This window comes from Antechinus flavipes, chromosome 5 (genome assembly GCF_016432865.1).
Source record: "Antechinus flavipes isolate AdamAnt ecotype Samford, QLD, Australia chromosome 5, AdamAnt_v2, whole genome shotgun sequence".
In the NCBI taxonomy this organism is placed as follows: Eukaryota; Metazoa; Chordata; class Mammalia; order Dasyuromorphia; family Dasyuridae; genus Antechinus; species Antechinus flavipes.
The window spans coordinates 174,429,139-174,448,382 of NC_067402.1; the positions used below are offsets into that span (position 1 = coordinate 174,429,139).

General features: G+C 33.3%; 1 protein-coding gene across 4 annotated transcripts in view; it reads left to right on the forward strand.

Moving 5' to 3' along the window:
* Positions 1-19,244, forward strand: part of DNAI7 (dynein axonemal intermediate chain 7) — a 96,178-nt gene that overhangs the window by 27,103 nt on the left and 49,831 nt on the right. For 3 of the 4 annotated variants that reach the window (XM_052001571.1, XM_052001575.1, XM_052001573.1), the window contains 4 exons: positions 8,070-8,160; positions 9,696-9,787; positions 13,246-13,347; positions 16,551-16,688. In XM_052001571.1, coding sequence (XP_051857531.1) covers positions 8,070-8,160; positions 9,696-9,787; positions 13,246-13,347; positions 16,551-16,688 — 423 coding nt within the window. The remainder of the gene's footprint in view (positions 1-8,069; positions 8,161-9,695; positions 9,788-13,245; positions 13,348-16,550; positions 16,689-19,244) is intronic. The other variant, XM_052001574.1, reaches the window with a different exon arrangement.

A 19,244-nucleotide genomic window follows, 5' to 3' on the forward strand; every position in this document is an offset into this window, starting at 1 on the left:
AACACTATGCACTTTTATTGGCCAAAGTGTATTCTAAACTTCCTAACTGGTTAATTAATAAATATGACAGAGCCAAGTCTGTATGGTTTTAGCTACCCTGCTACCATCAAAGGTAAACTCACCCATTCCATGATGGTACTTGAAGATACTTGAGATAAGTGAGAGGATACTTGGGAAGCCCTGAATTTAGGACCTGCCTCTGATACTTACTAGCTCTGTAACTGAGCAAAATGACTGAACCTCTCCCAGTATTTTCATTTGTAAACTGAACGATTTGGACTTGGGGGCCTCTATGGAAATCTCTTGATTCCATGTTCCTGACACATAATATTATCTAATTACAATTAGGTCCTCATTGCTGCCCCACAATCTTTTCATTACTCTCATGGATTATTACCTTCTCCATAGTTATGCTTCGCTTTACACATAATTACTAATCAGGAGACCAGGGCAGAAAAGTGTATAAGTTCTCCAAGGCATCATCTCTGGTGTGAGAAATTAGAAAGTGGGTGAGGAATTTGTGAAGGAGATGGTTGGATAGGAAAAAAATGAAACAAATCATGGCTAAGGCTTTCCTGGAGAAATAAGTAAATTGCAGCTTACCCATATATAGTTAATTCTCCTTAAGAATCTATAGGGAGGAGGCAGCTAGGTAATGCACCAGTCCTGAAGTCAGGAGGACCTGAGTTCAAATGTGACCTCAGACACTTAAAAGTTCCTAGCTGTATGACCCTAGGCAAGTCACTTAAATCCAATTGTCTAGCAAAAAAAAAAAAAAAAAATCTATAGGGAGGTGAAAGTAGACAAATAGGTAGATAGCTATTTATGTCCTTTTGTTCATTCTTATTCTGTAATTGCCGCAGTGCTTTCCATGATGACTAGAAGAATGTGTGTTATATAAGATTTTTGCAACTGTAAGTACTGTCTTTCAGTGTGAACATAAGATAGATAGTTGATATTGTTTGCTAGAGAAGATATACATACAGACGTATTGGTAAATTGAGACCTTTGAAAAAATTTAATCTTTGTGAAAGCTCTCCCAATCTACAATCTAGGCAAACATAAATATATGAAATCCAAAAGAAGAACCTGTAAAGCTTTGAAATTGTGCCTAAAATACTACTAAACTATGCGTACCTTTTAACCTAGATATTCTGCTAGTATGTCTGTTTTTGCACAAATCTTTTTTCTGGTTCTTTGATACAGAAAAAAGACTTATGCAAAAATATTGATAGCAGCTGTTTTTAGTGGCAAAGAATTGAAGATCAAGGAAATGCCCTTCAATAGGAGAATGTCTCACAAGTTAATGACATATTAATATGATATTATACTGTTAATGCTGTAAGATATGATGAAGATGATTTCTGAAAAACCTGGGAAGATTCATGTGAACAGATGTAGAAAAAGCAGAAGAATTTTAATCGAGTAATAGTAATATTATAAAGATAATTAAATTTGAAAGACTTTTGATCAGTCCTAATGACCAACCATATTTCCAAAGAATTCATGCTATCCACCTCCAGAAAGCTGATGGACTCAGGTTGCAGACTGAAACATTTTCTTCTTTCATTTTTTTCTTATTTATTTTTGCCTATGACTGATGCAGGAATTTGTTTTGCATAACTGTAAGTATTTGTAATTTTTCTGGCCTTCTCAATGGGTTAGGGGGATAATTTGAAACCAAAAAAGAAAAAGACAATTTAAAAAAGTAAATTAAAAAAAACAAAAAGATGCTGTTGTTTTCCCTTGAGAACCAAGACCCCAAGTTGTTTCCCTAAGCATTGGTCCAGTTAGTAAGAAACAAAGAAAAACTCCATTGGATATTTTAAATCTCCCTTCCCTTTCTTACCTACAGTTTCATTATTTTGTCTTGTACATTCTCAGACTTTTGGGAAGATTTTTCCACATTACTAAAATTGTGATAAAGCTCAGCCCAGCTCAAGCGAAGTAATTTTTTTTGGTAGTACCCTAATCCTTATAGATAATAAGAATAAACTCCCATCCTATTTTTGCTATGCCATTCAGTTACTGCTTAGGAATCCCTGGGAACTAGAAAAACCAAACACATCTAATGTATATCAGCAAGAGGACATATTTTACATAAAAAGTAAAACTTTTAAGCTATGTTGAGCTATTTTTAAGCTGATATACCAAAGTTTTTCTGTGCTGCCAAGATAGCCACAAAATCCATAACAAGTCATCTAACCTTTCCTGTAATATGTGGAATTATCCATCCTTTCCTCAAAAGATCATTAGGGAGCTATTGCTCTTCCATCTCTTTTCTCCACTGCCCAATTTGATGCCAAAAAGACTTTGTTGATCCCAGATAGTTGGTAGGTATCCAACAAAACACTTTCCTGAAGAACATCTCATTTTAATTCTTATCAAACCTAGATCTCTATTGTCTATAAAGACTGTACTTCAAAAAACTTTATAAGTTTTATGCCTGTGATGTTTCTTTTTTTCTGTGGGATATTATGATTATTTTGTCAGGTCTTTTCCTCGCATTTTCCTTCCAACTCTTCTGGAACACAGTCCCTTTGCAACCCTCTTCTGTACTAGATGCACCCGATCCCCCGCCCCCCAGACCAGAATAATAGGTAGGCTTAACTCTTGATCTTCATTGCTATTTCTAGACCATTCAATTCTACTATCCTTCAATAACTTCTACTTCTAAATTTACTCTAGAAGAAGCTAGGTGGTACAATAAATGGACCATTTAATTTGGATTTTCCAAGAAATTCTTCATTCCAATTTGGCCTCAGATACTAGTTATGTGAACTTGAACAAATCACTTAACTTTTGTCTCAATTTCTTCATCTATAAAATGGCATCTTAATAATAGTACTATTATTTCCAAGAGTTATGAGGATAAAATGAAATAATATTTCTAAAATGTTTTGTAAAACTACAAAGTCTTAGGTAAATGTTTATTGTTATTATCCAATCCAAATTTATTTACTCTTCCAGATTATAACAGTTGTCTAAATAACTCCTGGATCATTTTCTGTTTTGTTTTATTTCCAAAGAGTTAATATTCCTGGTTCATTGTCTTCTTCTTCAATTAAAACCCACCTTTTAAATCAAGGATTGTGGTATACTTCTCTTCAAACAAGCTAGAATCCAGTTTATCAGCTTTCTCAACCCCTATGACTTGTAATCCTCATTTCAAGTCCCCTTGGTCACATAATTAACTACAAGTATTCTAACTTCACAGAATCATAGCTGAAATTCTTTTTACCATAACTTCCTATTGTTTCATTTTCTCCTGTGCTTCTTGCCTCCTTAACCTGTGCTTATATTCTCTAGTGATTTCATTCCTCCCTGATTTTCTAGTCTATCTTCCTTGCTCTAGTTTTGCTTCCCTTCCTTCAAAGTCTTTTCTTTAGTTAACCACTAGAACTCCACACTCCACTCTTGAATTTATTTCTTATCACCATTCATTTTTTCCAAACCCCAACTTCAGACCATCTCCACCATCCATCTTTTCCTATGCACAAATTGCTGCATAATAGTGGAGCTAATGACTCTACTGTGCTGACAGAGTCTACGACAGAAACTTACTATGTATGGTCTCAGATGAGCTTTCACTGTCACCTTCCAATTTTATTATTTTTCCTTCATTGACTTCGTATTGTATTCCTTATAGTCCTTGTTCCAAAATTTTTTAACTTTCCTTAAGTCTTTAATAGCACTACCTCCTTGAGCTTTCTCTTCAGAAGATCTTGTCATAGAGAAAATAGAAGCCATTGATCAGGAACTTGCTTTTTCTTTTTCCTTCTGCACTCTAAATTTCCTCAATATCTTCACTTTTCCTCCTTTGATGTAGTTCCCGGTGAATGAAGTTTTTCTTTTCTTTTAAATCAAGTTCAAACTCCTATGAACTTACCCCTTCACTGATCCTTCTTTATTCTTCCATCTTTACGATATATAGTTTCTCTCCCTCTCTGTCCTTTTTTTTTCCTTTTTCATTGTCTTCAAACGTTTTTTGTCCTTATCTCCTCATCTCCTCAAATCCCACCCCGCAAAAAACCCTTTTATTTAATCCTACTGTCACCATAACTTTTATTTTATATTTCCATTTTGTCTCTGTCAAACTCCTAAAAGAAGATATTTATACTCTTACCTCCACTTTGTAACCTTTATTCACTTCTGCCTGTATACTGGCTTCCACTTCTACCACTCAACTAAAATTGCTGAAGTTACTAATTATCTGGACTGCTAAATCCAAAAGCATTTTTATCCTGTTTTCACCCTTCTTGACGTTTCTGTAGATTATGTAATATTGGCCATTTCATCCACCTTCACACTTTTTCCCCCATTTATTTATTTGTTTTGACACTGCACTCTTGATATCCCTGCCTGTACAATTTCTTTGCCTGAATCACTCCATTTGATGTGGATTCGAATATATCCAGGGTCTTATCTTCTCTTCCTGCCTGTTTTCTTTTGGTGATTTCAACAGCTGTTTAGTTGTTTCTATGCAGATGACTTACAAGTTTGCATATATAATTTGCATCTTTTCTTGAACTTCCAATCTCAAATCTCTAAATGTTTGCTTCACAATCCTGTATGGATGGCCCATAGGAATCTTCCATTCACCATAACCAAAACAGCTGCTTATCTTGACGCCCAATAACCTTTCTTTCTTAATCTTCTCGTTTCTTTGGAAGACATTACTGTCTTTTCAGTCACTGGTTCCCAATCCAGGAGTTAACTTTTTCATTTATTTAACTACCTCCCCATGTTCAATAATTTGCCAAGTTTTGTCAATTCTGTTAGCACATTATCTCATATGCCACCAATATGCTTATATTCTATTGGAACACACAGTGAACAAATTAAAAAGGAGGCAAAAAGTGGAAGTAGATTTTGTGGCAGAATGTACTATGAAGAAAGTATAAACCTTAGTATACAAAATTAAGGATGGTTGATCTGTGCCTTTCCATAAAATGGAAGTTCTGAGAAGAATTCACCAGTGGGAGAATGTCCTCATCGCTTTTAGCTAGCACCATTGCAATAACTTGCATCATTGGTTTTCCTGCCTTCTCTCATTTCCTTTTCCAAATTATCCTTCTTTTTGGATTGATATTTTCAAAATATGTGTCTTGCATTTAAAGCCTTTCATAATCAGGTTCTTATTTTTCTAGGTTGATTACATATTATTTCTCTTCACCCACTTTATTTTGATCAAATTTGTTTATTTACTGTTCTTCAAATATAACAATTTTTTGATTACCTAATTCTCTGTTAAATCATTTCTATCATGGATCCATATTTCTATAATGATAACACAGTGAAACCTATTCCACCTCCACACTGATACTAATGTTCCTAATGCACAGTTTTGACCATGTAATTCCTTTGTTCAAAAAACAGGGGAATTCAATAGTTTTCCATTGTCTCTTAGATAAAATATAATCGCTTTACCTTTGAATTTATAAATACTTCTATAAACCTTTCCAGCCTTATTTTATTCTTCTTCACATAATGTGATTCACACAGACTGTTCGGACAATACTATTTCTTCTCTGATCATGTTGTTCGTTCTTATTTCTTATTACTATGTTCTCCTCCTTTGGCTATGCCTGTGAATTCGGCATGTCTGTCAAATAATTTAATAATTTTTTTTAGATGGTTTGTGGTAAGTTGTTTCAATTGTACACTATTTCTTTTTTCATTATTTCATTAAAATAGTCATTCTGATCTTTGCTCTGACAAATTAACTGTACATAGGCAACTTATTCAGGGATAAGTTCCATATTTAATAACAAGTCATCTCCCATCTATTAAAGCATAACCTATTTGATTTTTGTGATGTTATTTGATGCTTGCCAATAAGTTGGCCTATCAGCTTTTTCTCTTGAAGCATTAACATGTCCAGATTGTACAAGGGGCATTTTTACCTAGTACTTGTAGACCAAACCTTATTCACATGTTTTTATGAGATTTATTATGCAGAATTTGATAAAATTCTCCCAGATTAAATCACCATCATTTGAAAAAATCTGACAATCATTGAACATTTCTTTTGATGTGGTATTACTATTTATAGATTTGAAAAGTAGAAAATATGGGGCAGCTAGGTGGCACAATGGATAGAGAACCAGCTCTGAAGTCAGAAAGACCAGAGTTCAAATCTGACCTCAGACAATTAACACTTCCTAGCTGTGTGACTCTGGGCAAGTCATTAACCTCAATTGCCTCAGCCAAAAAAAGAAAAGTATCAAATCTTTCTTCAAATTAATTTTTAACATACCAAAACAACTCAAATTTGCATCTTTAATTGTATCTGTTGCTTCAGCTGCTGGCAATGAAACAAGAAAATTTTAATTTCTTAATTTATTGTAAAAGTCATCAGACAGGAATAATTTTTCTATCTTCTGTATTATCTGTAAATGGGACTATTTGAAATTGCTTTGCACGAGTTATCAAGCATCATTCCTACCATATCTATCAGTAGCTGCTGGTAAAATCAACATTTTTCTTGTAGAATGAAGCTTTTTTTTTTAATTTAGCAATTCCCAAAACAGCTTTATATATAATTCAACCAATCTTTGTGCTATTACAAACACGGTTTTTGAGAAAGTTAATTTTCTAATTGAAAGTACATGTAATTTTCTATAGAAAAAAATTCTCATCTTCCTAATATTGTGCATGTATAGTTTCAAGATGTTGCAACCTGTGGCTATTTATGCAAAGCAAAGTTATCTTTCAGTAGTTTCTTTCATCAGCAATAATACTTGAACTCCAATTATATATATCTATATATGTAATGCATATATATATCTATAGTGGATTATATTTTATGGATTTGGACTTTTATTTCTTGATTTCCTGCTAAGCTTGCAAGTGGATTTTCCCTGCCTTCAAATTAGTTATGTGTTTGTCCTTTATAAAAGGATATTGTTTTACTTTTAAAAAGTTAAAGACAGACCCTTAAGGTCTGTTGAATTGCCGAATATAGCTATAATTATTTTTGCTTATTTTTAATATTTTAAAAGTTACAATTTGGGAGGAATGACACTGAGAATCAACACATGTTATGATGCTTATAATATATATACACACAAAGATTGGTTAACTTTGAGAAAATACATCCCAAATTTCAATAAAACAACAGCACAATGACCTTACTCATTTCTGTGACCTTATATGGATTGATGATATCAGCGGCAAATCACTTCTATATTAAGATTTAATATGTTCCAACTCAAATTTGACCTCTTTGGAGCATATCATATTAAATGTAATATTTAAATGTTACAGCAATATTATGATCCTGTCATTGAAGAAAAATTCATATTACTATAATTACAGATCTATTGAAATTTCGATGGAATTTGTATTTACTTTTGTATTTGTATGACTTGTAATTACTGCCCCCTCCATCCTTCATAGAGTAGTATTTCTTCAGTCAGGCTTAAGACCAACCAAGAAAATCAGTAAAGTTACTATCTTCATAGGAGCCATTCATTCTGTCCTATTGAACTGGGCTGCTTTGTTATGACTTTAATCTAAAACTATAGCATTTAATTAAATTATTGGAGTTTGACAAGATATCAACTCATATTGTAGAGTGAAGTTTAAAGATCTGAGTTTAAGTCCTGGCCCTTCATCTTCCATCATGTGGTCATGAACAAGCCAAAACAAGTCTGTCTAGCGCTTAGGTTTGGCAATATCTAAACTTTATAGGCTTTATATGTGAAATGAAAGGTTTTAACTGGTTGACCTTGATCTTGGTCTATAATTCTGAAATGATCTATGAAATGTAGCTAATAATACTGATACTACATAACTCAGAACTCTTATGAACCATGTCATTTATTAATCATCAAGAATCATATAAAGGTGAAATTTGCTATTGTAGTTATTTTTGGCCACTAGGTACTTAGCAAGATAGTTGTCAAGACAGCATAAAATATATTTTACTGAAATGAAATATGTAATTGATATGTTTCTGACAATGGTTTTTGAAAACAAATGTATATTTCAGACAAACTATTTTGAGAAATGATGCTATTAGTTTATACCTGTGATAATAGTCTTGTTACATAACTTTTGTTAAGGCTGTTTCTCCTGAAAAGAAAAAGAAACTTTCTAGAATTGAGCGACTGAAACAACAACAAGAGGAGGAAGAAAGAAAACTGAAGGAGGAAGGTACAGCACATAGAATTAGTGTTGTAATGCAGCTGATAAAGCCTGGATTTCTAGGAACTGAACAAATCATTTTATTGATTAAATTTATGGCAGTATATATGACAAATACTTAAATAACCCATCAATCATTTAATATTTATGAAGCATCTGCTATGGACCCATGTACTGTATTAGGTACTAAAGATATAAAAATAATTATGACATGAGCCTTGCCTTCTTGTAGTTTATATCCCGAGGGAGGAGACAACACAATTGAAATACCAAAAGTGTAATTAAAAAATTAAGGGAAGTAAAATGCTAGTCAAAGATATTATGATGTTTTAAATTTCAAGGTAATTTTCTGTTTTAATAGTTTTCTAACCTCAGGAAATTTTGGCACTTTTAAAAATTTTGCCAAGTCCTTAGTAAAAACTTGTATTATTTTGAAAATGCTGTGAGACTCCAGGACTTAAAACATTTTTCATAATTTTAAAGTACTTAAAAATGACTACTGATAAATGACTTTTAAAAATTTTTAAAAAGGTTAGGCATGTACCGATAAAGAGGCTTAGTGTTAAAATAATGAGCACATAGGGGGACATTCATATGGAAAAGGTGTGAACCAACATTTTTGGGGTATGGGCCCCATAGCTTATTTAGCTGACCTTATTAGGATGTGGTGTAATGGGAGCACAATGCCAGGGGAATATAGTTATTAGAATGTAAGCTATAAATCACAAACTCAGAATTCTAATCCAAATTTCTATATTACCTTTTTTATGTAATCTGATATAAATTCATTTGTATTTTCATTATAAATAGGAAAATAGTGTCATGTCTATCTGCTTATTAGAAAATTATAAGAAATATATTGAAACAGAATAATAATCTCTCTGACTCAATATTTTTGTGTGATAGCTAAAGCAAGGAAAGAAATTAGAGATATACATTGAAGATTCAACTTTCCTTTAATAGACTCTTATCAGTCATCTGTTAATTTAAGCCCTTCTTGAACATATTTATATTGTCTGCATATACAATATCTTAGGGTAAGAATGCTCTGTTTTTATTATATTTTACTAGGATATTTAGTTTTCCCTAAATTATTTATTCAGCTTTTATATTGAAATTACTCAGGTTATCAAGTTATAGATCATATTCCATCCCAGTTTTCATTTTTTCAAGACTGAAGTGTCCTATACTTTTAGTAATCCATCTTTATAATAAAGCAAATTCTTTTTTCTCCATTTCAGCTGCATTTCTCCTCAAAATGATTTCTAGGTTTTTTCTCTTTTCTTCCCTCTCCTCTTCCACCTCCCCTTTCATTCTTCCCCCTCCCCCCAATCTCTCTGGTAGAAGGATTGTAACTTTTGTGAAATGGAAATAAAGCACTGTTAAGACTAGCAGGGTTCATTTTTGCCATTTAGTAACAATTGAGGTTGTCCTCTAAAATGTTCCCAAATTTCTGTAAGTAAAAAATAGTTGAGATAATTATAAGTGTTCTTTAAGACTAAATGCTAACTGCATTATTCATATATACTTATTTTTCTCTTTAGAGGAAGCCCGTTTGAAAGCTGAACGGGAAGCAGCAGAGAAACTTGAAAAACAACAAGCTAAAGCTCGTAAGTGGCAAGCATTAATAGAAAAGGTCAGTCCACAATTTATTATACTTTAAGGAGAATTATAGAAGAATAGTGAAATCATAGAATTTATTATTTTGAGAGAGATTTATGGGTCCCCTACTCTAGTGTCTTACCCTTTAAGGGTACTATCATATACAGAAATACTATACTTACCTGATGAATCCTCCAAATAGAATATAAGATCTATGAAGGCAGGTACTATTTCATTTTTTTCTTTTATGTCATGAGTGCCTAGAATCATATCTTGCACAAAGTAGGCACTCATATTTATTTGAATTAAATTTTGTGGAATAAGTGGAAAGAGTACTGATTCTTAAGGCAGAGTACCTACCTGGGTTCAAATTTTACTCCTGTTGCTTACTATCTGTATAACTTAGGGCAAATCCCTTAACTTTCCCAGCCTATCAATGAGCTAAGTTAGACTAGATGACCCTTAGGGTCCTTTTAGCTTCTCAATAGATTCTTTGAATGTAAGATTTGAAATAAGTCACTGTCATTGTGTCAATATTTTTCTGCTTTGAACATTTATGGAGTCTAACAAGACAAGCAATTCCATTTTTAAGATTTTGAATGGTTTGAAGTTTCTTTCTTATACTGAGCAAAATTCTTTCAAATTCCTCTCTGTAATTTTTACCCATTGATTTTATTTCTCACTTGATATCATCCTACTGCCAGCCTTAATAATCCCTAACTATTGTTGTATCATTTTTGATTCTTCATGGCCCCATTTAGGATTTCCTTGGCAAAGATATTGGAGAAGTTTGCTATTTCCTTTTCAAGGTCATTTTTACAGATAAGGAACTGAGGCAGATAGGTTTCAGGGACTTGTCTGGGGTCATACTTCTGGGAAGTATGTGAAGCAGATTTGAACTCAAGGATATAAGTCTTCTAGACTTCAAATCCAGATTCTATCTTCTATGCCATCTAACTGCCCACTCCTTTCTTAATTAAACTCTTGTAATAGGCTCCTAAATTGTCATTCTTTTCATTCTCCAGAGAGAAACTACAGTTTATGAAGGGCTTTATGTATCAGGCAGAAGGATTTGTTTTTGATCCTAGAGACTACAGGTAGCCTCTGGAACTATTTTTTGTAGGGCAGTGACATGGTCAGATAGATGTTTTAGGAATATCATTTTGGCAGCAGGGTGTTGGAAAGAGGAGAGACTAAAGACTAATTGGAAGGCTAATTAGGAGGCTGTACAAAAGCCCATGAGATCTTAAACCAGGCTGGTTGTAGTGTAATTAGACAAGGGAAATGAGGAGAAAGATGTCATGGTGGTAGAATCAATGAGATGACATTTTTGACCAGATGTGACGTGTGAATGTGAGTAAAGAGGTAAGGATGACCAACCCCTTGGTTGCAAACCTCAGTGTTTCTATCCTTGATAGAAACAGGAAAATTAGGAAGAAAAGATTTGGGAGAAAGATACCAAATTCGATTTTGGACATGTTGAGTTTGTGGTGTATGGCACATAGAATTGGAAATACTTAATAGACCATTTATAATGTGGGATTATAGTTCAAGAAAAGCATTAGAAATATATACTGGATTGGGAGTCATCTGCACAGAGATAAGAGAATATATAAAAAGAAAGAAGGCCCCATGATAAGAGTTCTGATAATTCTTAAGTACCATAAGGGAAGTGATAAATTCCTTGAACCTGTAAAGAAGCTTGTGAAGCAGCAGTCGGATTGTTCAGATATCTTACTGAATGGAGGCAGATCATCCAACTCTCACATTAATTACTACTCTACTAAGAGCATAAAATTTTCATCAGACTGAGTAAAAAAAAAAGATCCAATGAGAAGCTATAGTAAATGATTTGTTTCTACTCAATAATTGCACAAAACTAATCCAGAAGTCGACAAAGCTAACAATAACAGACAAATTGGCATTTTTTCATTCATTGTGATCAGAAAGAGGTCAGAGACACATACAGTTTATAGTACCCTATGTCTGAAGGTAGAAAGCAAGAGATAGGACCCTGGAGAAAGTTCTAGTGAAGTCAGAAAACCCCAGATCGGGCATAAGTCCTAAAGAAGGAACATTGAAATCTCTTTGGGAGATCTACAGCACAGCATGAAACTTGGGATCTCTTAGGTTCCTGATACTGTCCTAAGATGTCAGTTACCCTGAATGATAAAGGTCAGGATACAAAAAAGCTAGGGATTTAGGCGAGACTAAATAAGGTTGACCACATTCTCTATAAGTACAGCTAGGGGTTGAGCTTAGCCCTTGCACAAGGACTTAATTTAAGAACCAAAGATGAAGAGATGATTAAACCAGCAACAGTACTGAGCAACATAAAAAATTATTCCAGATCTAGAGATTCCCCCAAAGGAAGGAAAAAGTAACTCTACAACAAGTACCAGCAAAGACTCAAAGGAAAAATGGATTTTCTATAAAGACTACATGAATAACTAGGAGAAGACAAAAATAAAGAATGATATCAAATTATAGAGGAAAGAATTGGGGAGGAATAACTTAGAAAGAATGAGATAAACTTTACCCAAGTAATAGACTCCCAGAAAAGTCTTAATAGATCAAACAGAAACCAATGCCTTCATGAGACATCAAGAAGTGGTAGAAAAACATCAAAAAATTGAAAAAAATAGAAGAGAATGTAAGATATTTGATATTAAAAAAACCAAACAAACCTTAATATCTTTAAAGGGTTATTGAAGGGGTTAAAAAAACAGAGGTCATAAGGTAGATTAATTCCGTTCTGAGGTTTTTAAGAGGGGAAGAGAAGGAAAGGTGAAAAGAATACACCAGCATAGAATGGAAGAAGTAGAGGGCATTTCTGGTCTAGTTGACAAATTCCAACTAAAATCTCATCTCTATAGGAAATCTTTCATAGTCCCTCTTAATTTTAGTGGCTTCCCTCTTTTAGCCACTTTCTATTCGTGTTTTATATAGCTTGTTTGTATACATTTATTGACTTGTCTCTACCATTAGATTGCAAGCTTCTTGAAGGGAGGGACTGTCTTTTCACTTTTTTTGTATCCCTAGTTCTTAAAAGTGTCTGGCAAATAGTAGGTACTTAATAAATATTTATTGACTGATTCATTATTTACTCACAAATGTATATCTTATTTCTCTCCTAGAATATAACTCCTTGAGGATGAGGGACTTTTTCATTTTGTTTTTGGATCTTTAATGTCTCACTAAGTGCCCATGGTGATCCTTTAATAAATGATTATAGATTAATTGATGAGAATAGGAATTTCACAAGGCACAGAAGAAGCACAGTAGAAGGGAAGGGATGAGCTGATTAGTATGTAGAAGCACAGAGTATAACCAGGAAAGAAATAAATCCTAAAAATTTTATTTGTATTTATATTCATTTTAGTATTATATTTGAAATTGTTCAATATTAATTAAGTTTGGTGATATTAATTTAAAAAATGTATACCTAAAAATTAAGTTGAACAATTCTAACTATTGCTCCTCTGCTAACAGGCTGAATCTAGGAAAAATGATGAACTTGAAGAACTTTATTTATTAGAGAAATGTTTTCTTGATGCAGAGAAAGTGAAAAAAGAGGTTAGAGTCTTTTCTAAAGTAAGTTTTCTTTTTTGTTGTTGTTTGATTTTATTTTTTGTTACAGTGTAAATTTTGAACTATCTTCCTTCCTGTGTTAGAGAAGAGTACTATTTGATGCACATTTATAAATATATATGTACATATATATGTGTGTATGATATGTATATATAAAACCATATTACAATATGTATATTTATTAATTTTTGTTCTTTGGGGAGAGTATTTTCCTTCCTAGATCCTTTAGAATTAATTTGAGTATTTTTCATATCCAGTAAAACTTTGTTGTTCACAATTATTCTTTGAATAATATTGCTGTACTGTAAACATGTTTTCTTGGTGGTGCTTGCTTTACTTTATTATTTCATGCAAGTCTTTCCATGTTTCACTAAAATTAGCCAACTCATATTTTACAGCATGCTTAGCACTGTAATGTATTTTTTAGCATTACATCACAATCATATACCATAACTTGTTTATATATTCCTACTTGATGGGTATCTTCTAGTTTCCAGTTCTCTGCCACCACAAAGAGAGCTCTTAAAGATATTTTGGAACATATAGGTTTTTTTCCTTTTTCCTCTCATCACATTGGGAAACAGATTTAATAGTCAAAGTGTATAGGCAGTTTAATAACTCTTTGGCAGATTTTAGATTACTCTCCAAAATAGTTGAATCAGTTAATAGTTCCACCTACATAAATTTACTTTTATAAAATACTTAAATAATGTCTATAGAAGTTTTTGAGAGGTAAGTTTGTAATAGGATTGGTATGAAGGAGGCAATGTGGTACTATAGAAAGACTCAAAGGACCTTTACTTAATTAACAGTCTTCTCTTACTAATTTTGGCCTTGAGCAGATTAGATTCTTTTGCTCATTTGCAAAATGGGAATAATACTTAGACTTCTGAGTTTATGGATTGTCATAAAGAAACTTGTTTATAAGGATGGGGACCATGATCTGTAATTTTAGTAGCATATGAAACTACCAAGTGAGGAAATCCTCTACCATTGCATGTCATCACCTTATTTGCACCTTAATTAATAAAAATTTCTAGAGACCTGAGAATGGCTTATCTAAGATCATTCAGCCAGAGCATATCAGAGATACTCCTTGGACTCAGGTCTTCCTAGCTTCAAGAAGCTCCCTGCCTATCATACTACTTCATATACATTCAAGTTTTTATCATTAGTATATATATTGAGGATTCTTAAAATTTCTTCCCAAGTTACAGGACGCAATATCAGTTTGCTCAAAATATGGCTCAAATTCCTCTCCACTACTCACCTTCTTTCCAAGATTACTCCTCATTTAAATACACTGAATCTCATATACACATAGTTGTATATATTTTGTCTCACTTATTATAATGAGCTCCATGAGGGCAGGAGTCATATTTTTTTCAGGGCCTAGCATGTAGTAAGCACTTGATTTGTTGGCTGATTAACAATTTTGTAGGCCTTTAATGACTATTTGATAAATTGAATTCTTCTAGAAAGACCAGGATTGTACAAGTTAAGTGATTTCATTAGGTCATATTAATGATCATCTCATATTTATATAGGAATTTCCAATTGGTAGATTTTCTTTACAACAATTTGATGAGGTAGGTATAAATATTATTGTCTACATTTTACAGATTAGATAGCTGAAGCTTAGAGAAGTTAAATGATTTGTCAGCAGTCACATTAGTAAGGGGCAGAATCAGGACTCAAAACCCAAGATTTCTGGCTACAGATTCAGTATATTTTCCATGATTCTATATTGTTCTCATGAATTGGAAAAAAGTCAAGGAAGAAGAAAATAGTCTAAAATTTGATTTTCATATTGTTAACTATGATTTAGGACAAGCTATGCTGAGGTTTCCCATTATAATAAAATTGTGAAAAGAAATAATCTAGAAAATACAAATGCATTATTGATGGAGCTGTGAAGTGATCCAATCATTCTAGAAAGTGATTTGAAACGAAAGCTGTTAAACTGTGAATCCATTGACCCAGTAATAATGCTATGAATTCTATCCCCCAAAGAGATCAAAGAAAGAAGGAAAAGACCTTTATGCACAATTTCTTCTTATAGCAGCTCTTTTTGTGGTGGCAAAGAATTGGAAATCTAGGAATGGCTAAAGAAACTGTGGTACATGATTTTGATGGAATACTGCATTATAAAAGATGAAGGGGATGGTTTCAGGAAAAATCTGTGAAGACTTGTATAAATGATGAAAACTGAAGTGAGCAGAACCAGATGAACAATTTATACAATCATAACAATATTATGAAGATAATCAGCTTTAAAAGACTCATTAACGCTGATTAATTGTGATCAACCATAGTTCCAAAGGACTCATGATGAAGTGGACAGCTAGATCATGCTGTGGATAGAGTATCAGATCTGGAAGATCTGAGTTCAAATGCAGCTTTAGATAATTTTTAGATATGTGGCCTTAAGCATTTAATCTGACTTGCCTGTTTCTTCATTTATAAAATGAGCTGGAGAAGGAAATGGCAAACCACCAATATCTCTGCCAAGAAAACCTCAAAAGCTGTCACAAAGAATCTGACAAGACGGAAATGATTAAACAATAACATGATGAAATATGCTGTCTGTCTCCTCAGGGAGCATGGTTGGACTCAAGATTACAAATTAAAGAATTATTTCTCCTCTCTTTTTTTTCCTTCCTTTTAAATATAATTATACATATTTATAATGGGTCTTTTTTTTTCTTGTCAAGGCAAGGAGGGAGAGATTTTGGAACTGAAAATAAAATAAAATTTTAAATTAAAAAAAGAAAGAAAGCATTATAGCTTGATATTGTAGACCAAGTACATATAACCCCAGATGTAGTCATTCCAGGGGTGATGAACATGTTCATTGGCTGTTTCTCATTCATACTTGTTTTTTCCTCTTGGCTTCCCTGGGATCCTTCAAGATTAAGATATAGTCTCACTTTCTGCAAAAAAGATCTTCCTGGTTCTGCTTAATCTTAGTACTCTAAAATGAGTTCTAATTTATCCTGAATAGAACATATTTTGTTTGTACAGAGTTGGTTGCATGTTGTCTCCCCTAAAATATTGTGAGTTCCCTGAAAATCAGGGCCTGGTTTTTTCACCCTTTGCATCTCTAGTACTTAGCACAGTGTCCAGTAATAGTAGATATTTAATAAATACTTGTTAAATATTGATTTGAACCTCAGTTTCATCATTTGTAAATATTTCTTTTGCAGTGGAAACATTATATTGACTGTGATGGAACTCCTGATCCTTGTATAACACCAGAGATAAATACTTACATTAGTTTGTGGAAAGAAAAGACAAATGAAAATATTGATACTGTAATGAAAGAGAGTAAACTAGTGTTAAGTGTAAGTACTGAAGTATAAAGCTCTAATTTTAAAATATTCAATCAAGAAATAGAATATAAAATTGCATATGTACATTATTGTTGTTTGAGAATAATTAACCCCATAATCTAAGCTTAGTTAAGTATGGATGAGTACATTCTATAATTTCCTTGTGGATTTTTTTTTCTAGGTTCTTTATTTATTTGTTTTTTTTAAAATGTGAATTTTATTTATTTTTTTAAATAACATTTTATTGACAGAACCCATGCCAGGGTAATTTTTTACAGCATTATCCCTTGCACTCACTTCTGTTCTGATTTTTCCCCTCCCTTCCTCCACCCCCTCCCCAAGATGGCAAGCAGTCCTTTACATGTTGAATAGGTTACAGTATATCCTAGATACAATATATGTGTGCAGAACCGAAGAGTTTTCTTGTTGCACAGGGAGAATTGGATTCAGAAGGTATAAATAACCCGGGAAGAAAAAGAAAAGTGCAAGCAGTTTATATTCATTTCCCAGTGTTCTTTCTTTGGGTAGCTGTTTCTGTCCATCCTTGATCAATTGAAACTGAATTAGCTCTTTTTATCGAAGAGATCCACTTCCATCAGAATACATCCTCATACAATATCGTTGTCGAAGTGTATAATGATCTCCTGGTTCTGCTCATTTCACTTAGCATCAGTTCATGTAAGTCTGGCCAGTCCTCTCTGTATTCATCCTGCTGGTCATTCCTTACAGAACAATAATATTCCATAACATTCATATACCACAATTTACTCAACCATTCTCCAGTTGCTGGGCATCCTTTCATTTTCCAGCTTCTAGCCACTACAAAGAGGGCTGCCACGAACATTTTGGCACATACAGGTCCCTTTCCCTTCTTTAGTATCTCTTTGGGGTATAAACCCAGTAGAAACACTGCTGGATCAAAGGGTATGTACAGTTTGATAACTTTTTGAGCATAGTTCCAAATTGCTCTCCAGAATGGCTGGATGTGTTCACAATTCCACCAACAATGTCCCTGTTTTCCCACATCCCCTCCAACATTCTGCATTATCTTTCCCTGTCATCCTAGCCAATCTGACAGGTGTATAGTGGTATCTCAGAGTTGTCTTAATTTGCATTTCTCTGATTAATAATCATTTGGAGCATCTTTTCATATGGCTAGAAATAGTTTCAATTTCTTCATCTGAGAATTGTCTGTTCATATCCTTTGACCATTTATCAATTGGAGAATGTCTTGATTTCTTATAAATTAGAGTCAATTCTCTATATATTTTGGAAATGAGGCCTTTATCAGAACCTTTGACTGTAAAAATGTTTTCCCAGTTTATTGCTTCCCTTCTAATCTTGTCTGCATTTGTTTTGTTTGTACAAAAACTTTTCAATTTGATATCAAAATTTTCTATTTTGTGGTCAAAGTGATCTCTAGTTCTTTTTTGGTCATAAATTCCTCCCTCTTCCACAGATCTGAGAGGTAAACTATCCTATGCTCTTCCAATTTATTTATCATCTCATTCTTTATGCCTAGGTCATGAACCCATTTTGACCTTATCTTGGTGTATGGTGTTAAGTGTAGGTCAATGCCTAGTTTCTGCCATACTAATTTCCAATTTTCCCAGCAATTTTTGTCAAATAATGCGTTCTTATCCCAAAAACTGGGGTCTTTGGGTTTGTCAAACACTATATTATTAAAGTTATTGGCTGTTTTCTCCTTTGAACCTAATCTATTCCATTGATCAGCTAATCTATTTCTTAGCCAATACCAGATGGTTTTAGTAACTGCTGCTTTATAATATAATTTTAGATCTGGTACAGCTATGCTACCTTCATTTGATTTTTTTTCCATTAATTCCCTTGAAATTCTTGACCTTTTGTTTTTTCATATGAACTTTGTTGTTATTTTTTCTAAGTCATCAAAGTAGTTTTTTGGAGTCTGATTGGTATAGTGCTAAATAAATAGATTAGTTTAGGTAGTATTGTCATCTTTATTATATTTACTCACCCAATCCAATTGTGGATTTTTTTAAAACAACTTTTGCAATCCTGTCAATGCAGATTAGTTCAACCATACTTAAATTCTGGTTAAGGGATAAGATAGATAACAAATAAGCACACAATGTTTATGACATTGCTTCCATACAGCTGAGTTGCTGTTTAAAAATCAAATTGACTTTCAGTTGTCCAGATAACAGGAAACAGTGCTTCCCCTCCTAAAGAAAATTATAATGGAAAATTGTTGTGTTAAGATTGGATTATTATGGGGAGGATTCTGGGAAGATGGTATAATAGGTTAGTAAACTTCAAGCTCTCCAGATTTCTCCCATGACCAGAAGAAATTTGTGCCTCAGAGTGAACATCGATTAGTGAAAAATAAAGAAGAATTGGGCTAGAGCAGGGGTCTTCCAGATATAGCCCAAGGAAAATTGAAGAAAGAGCCTGAGCTAGGGATTAACCCATATGAAGTACAAATACCTTCAGGCAAGCTTGGCAGAAACATCAAATACTCTGGGATGAGCTGGGTATGGCTGGAGCTTTGCAGGAAGTTATCTCCCAGACAACTTGAGGAATTGGGGG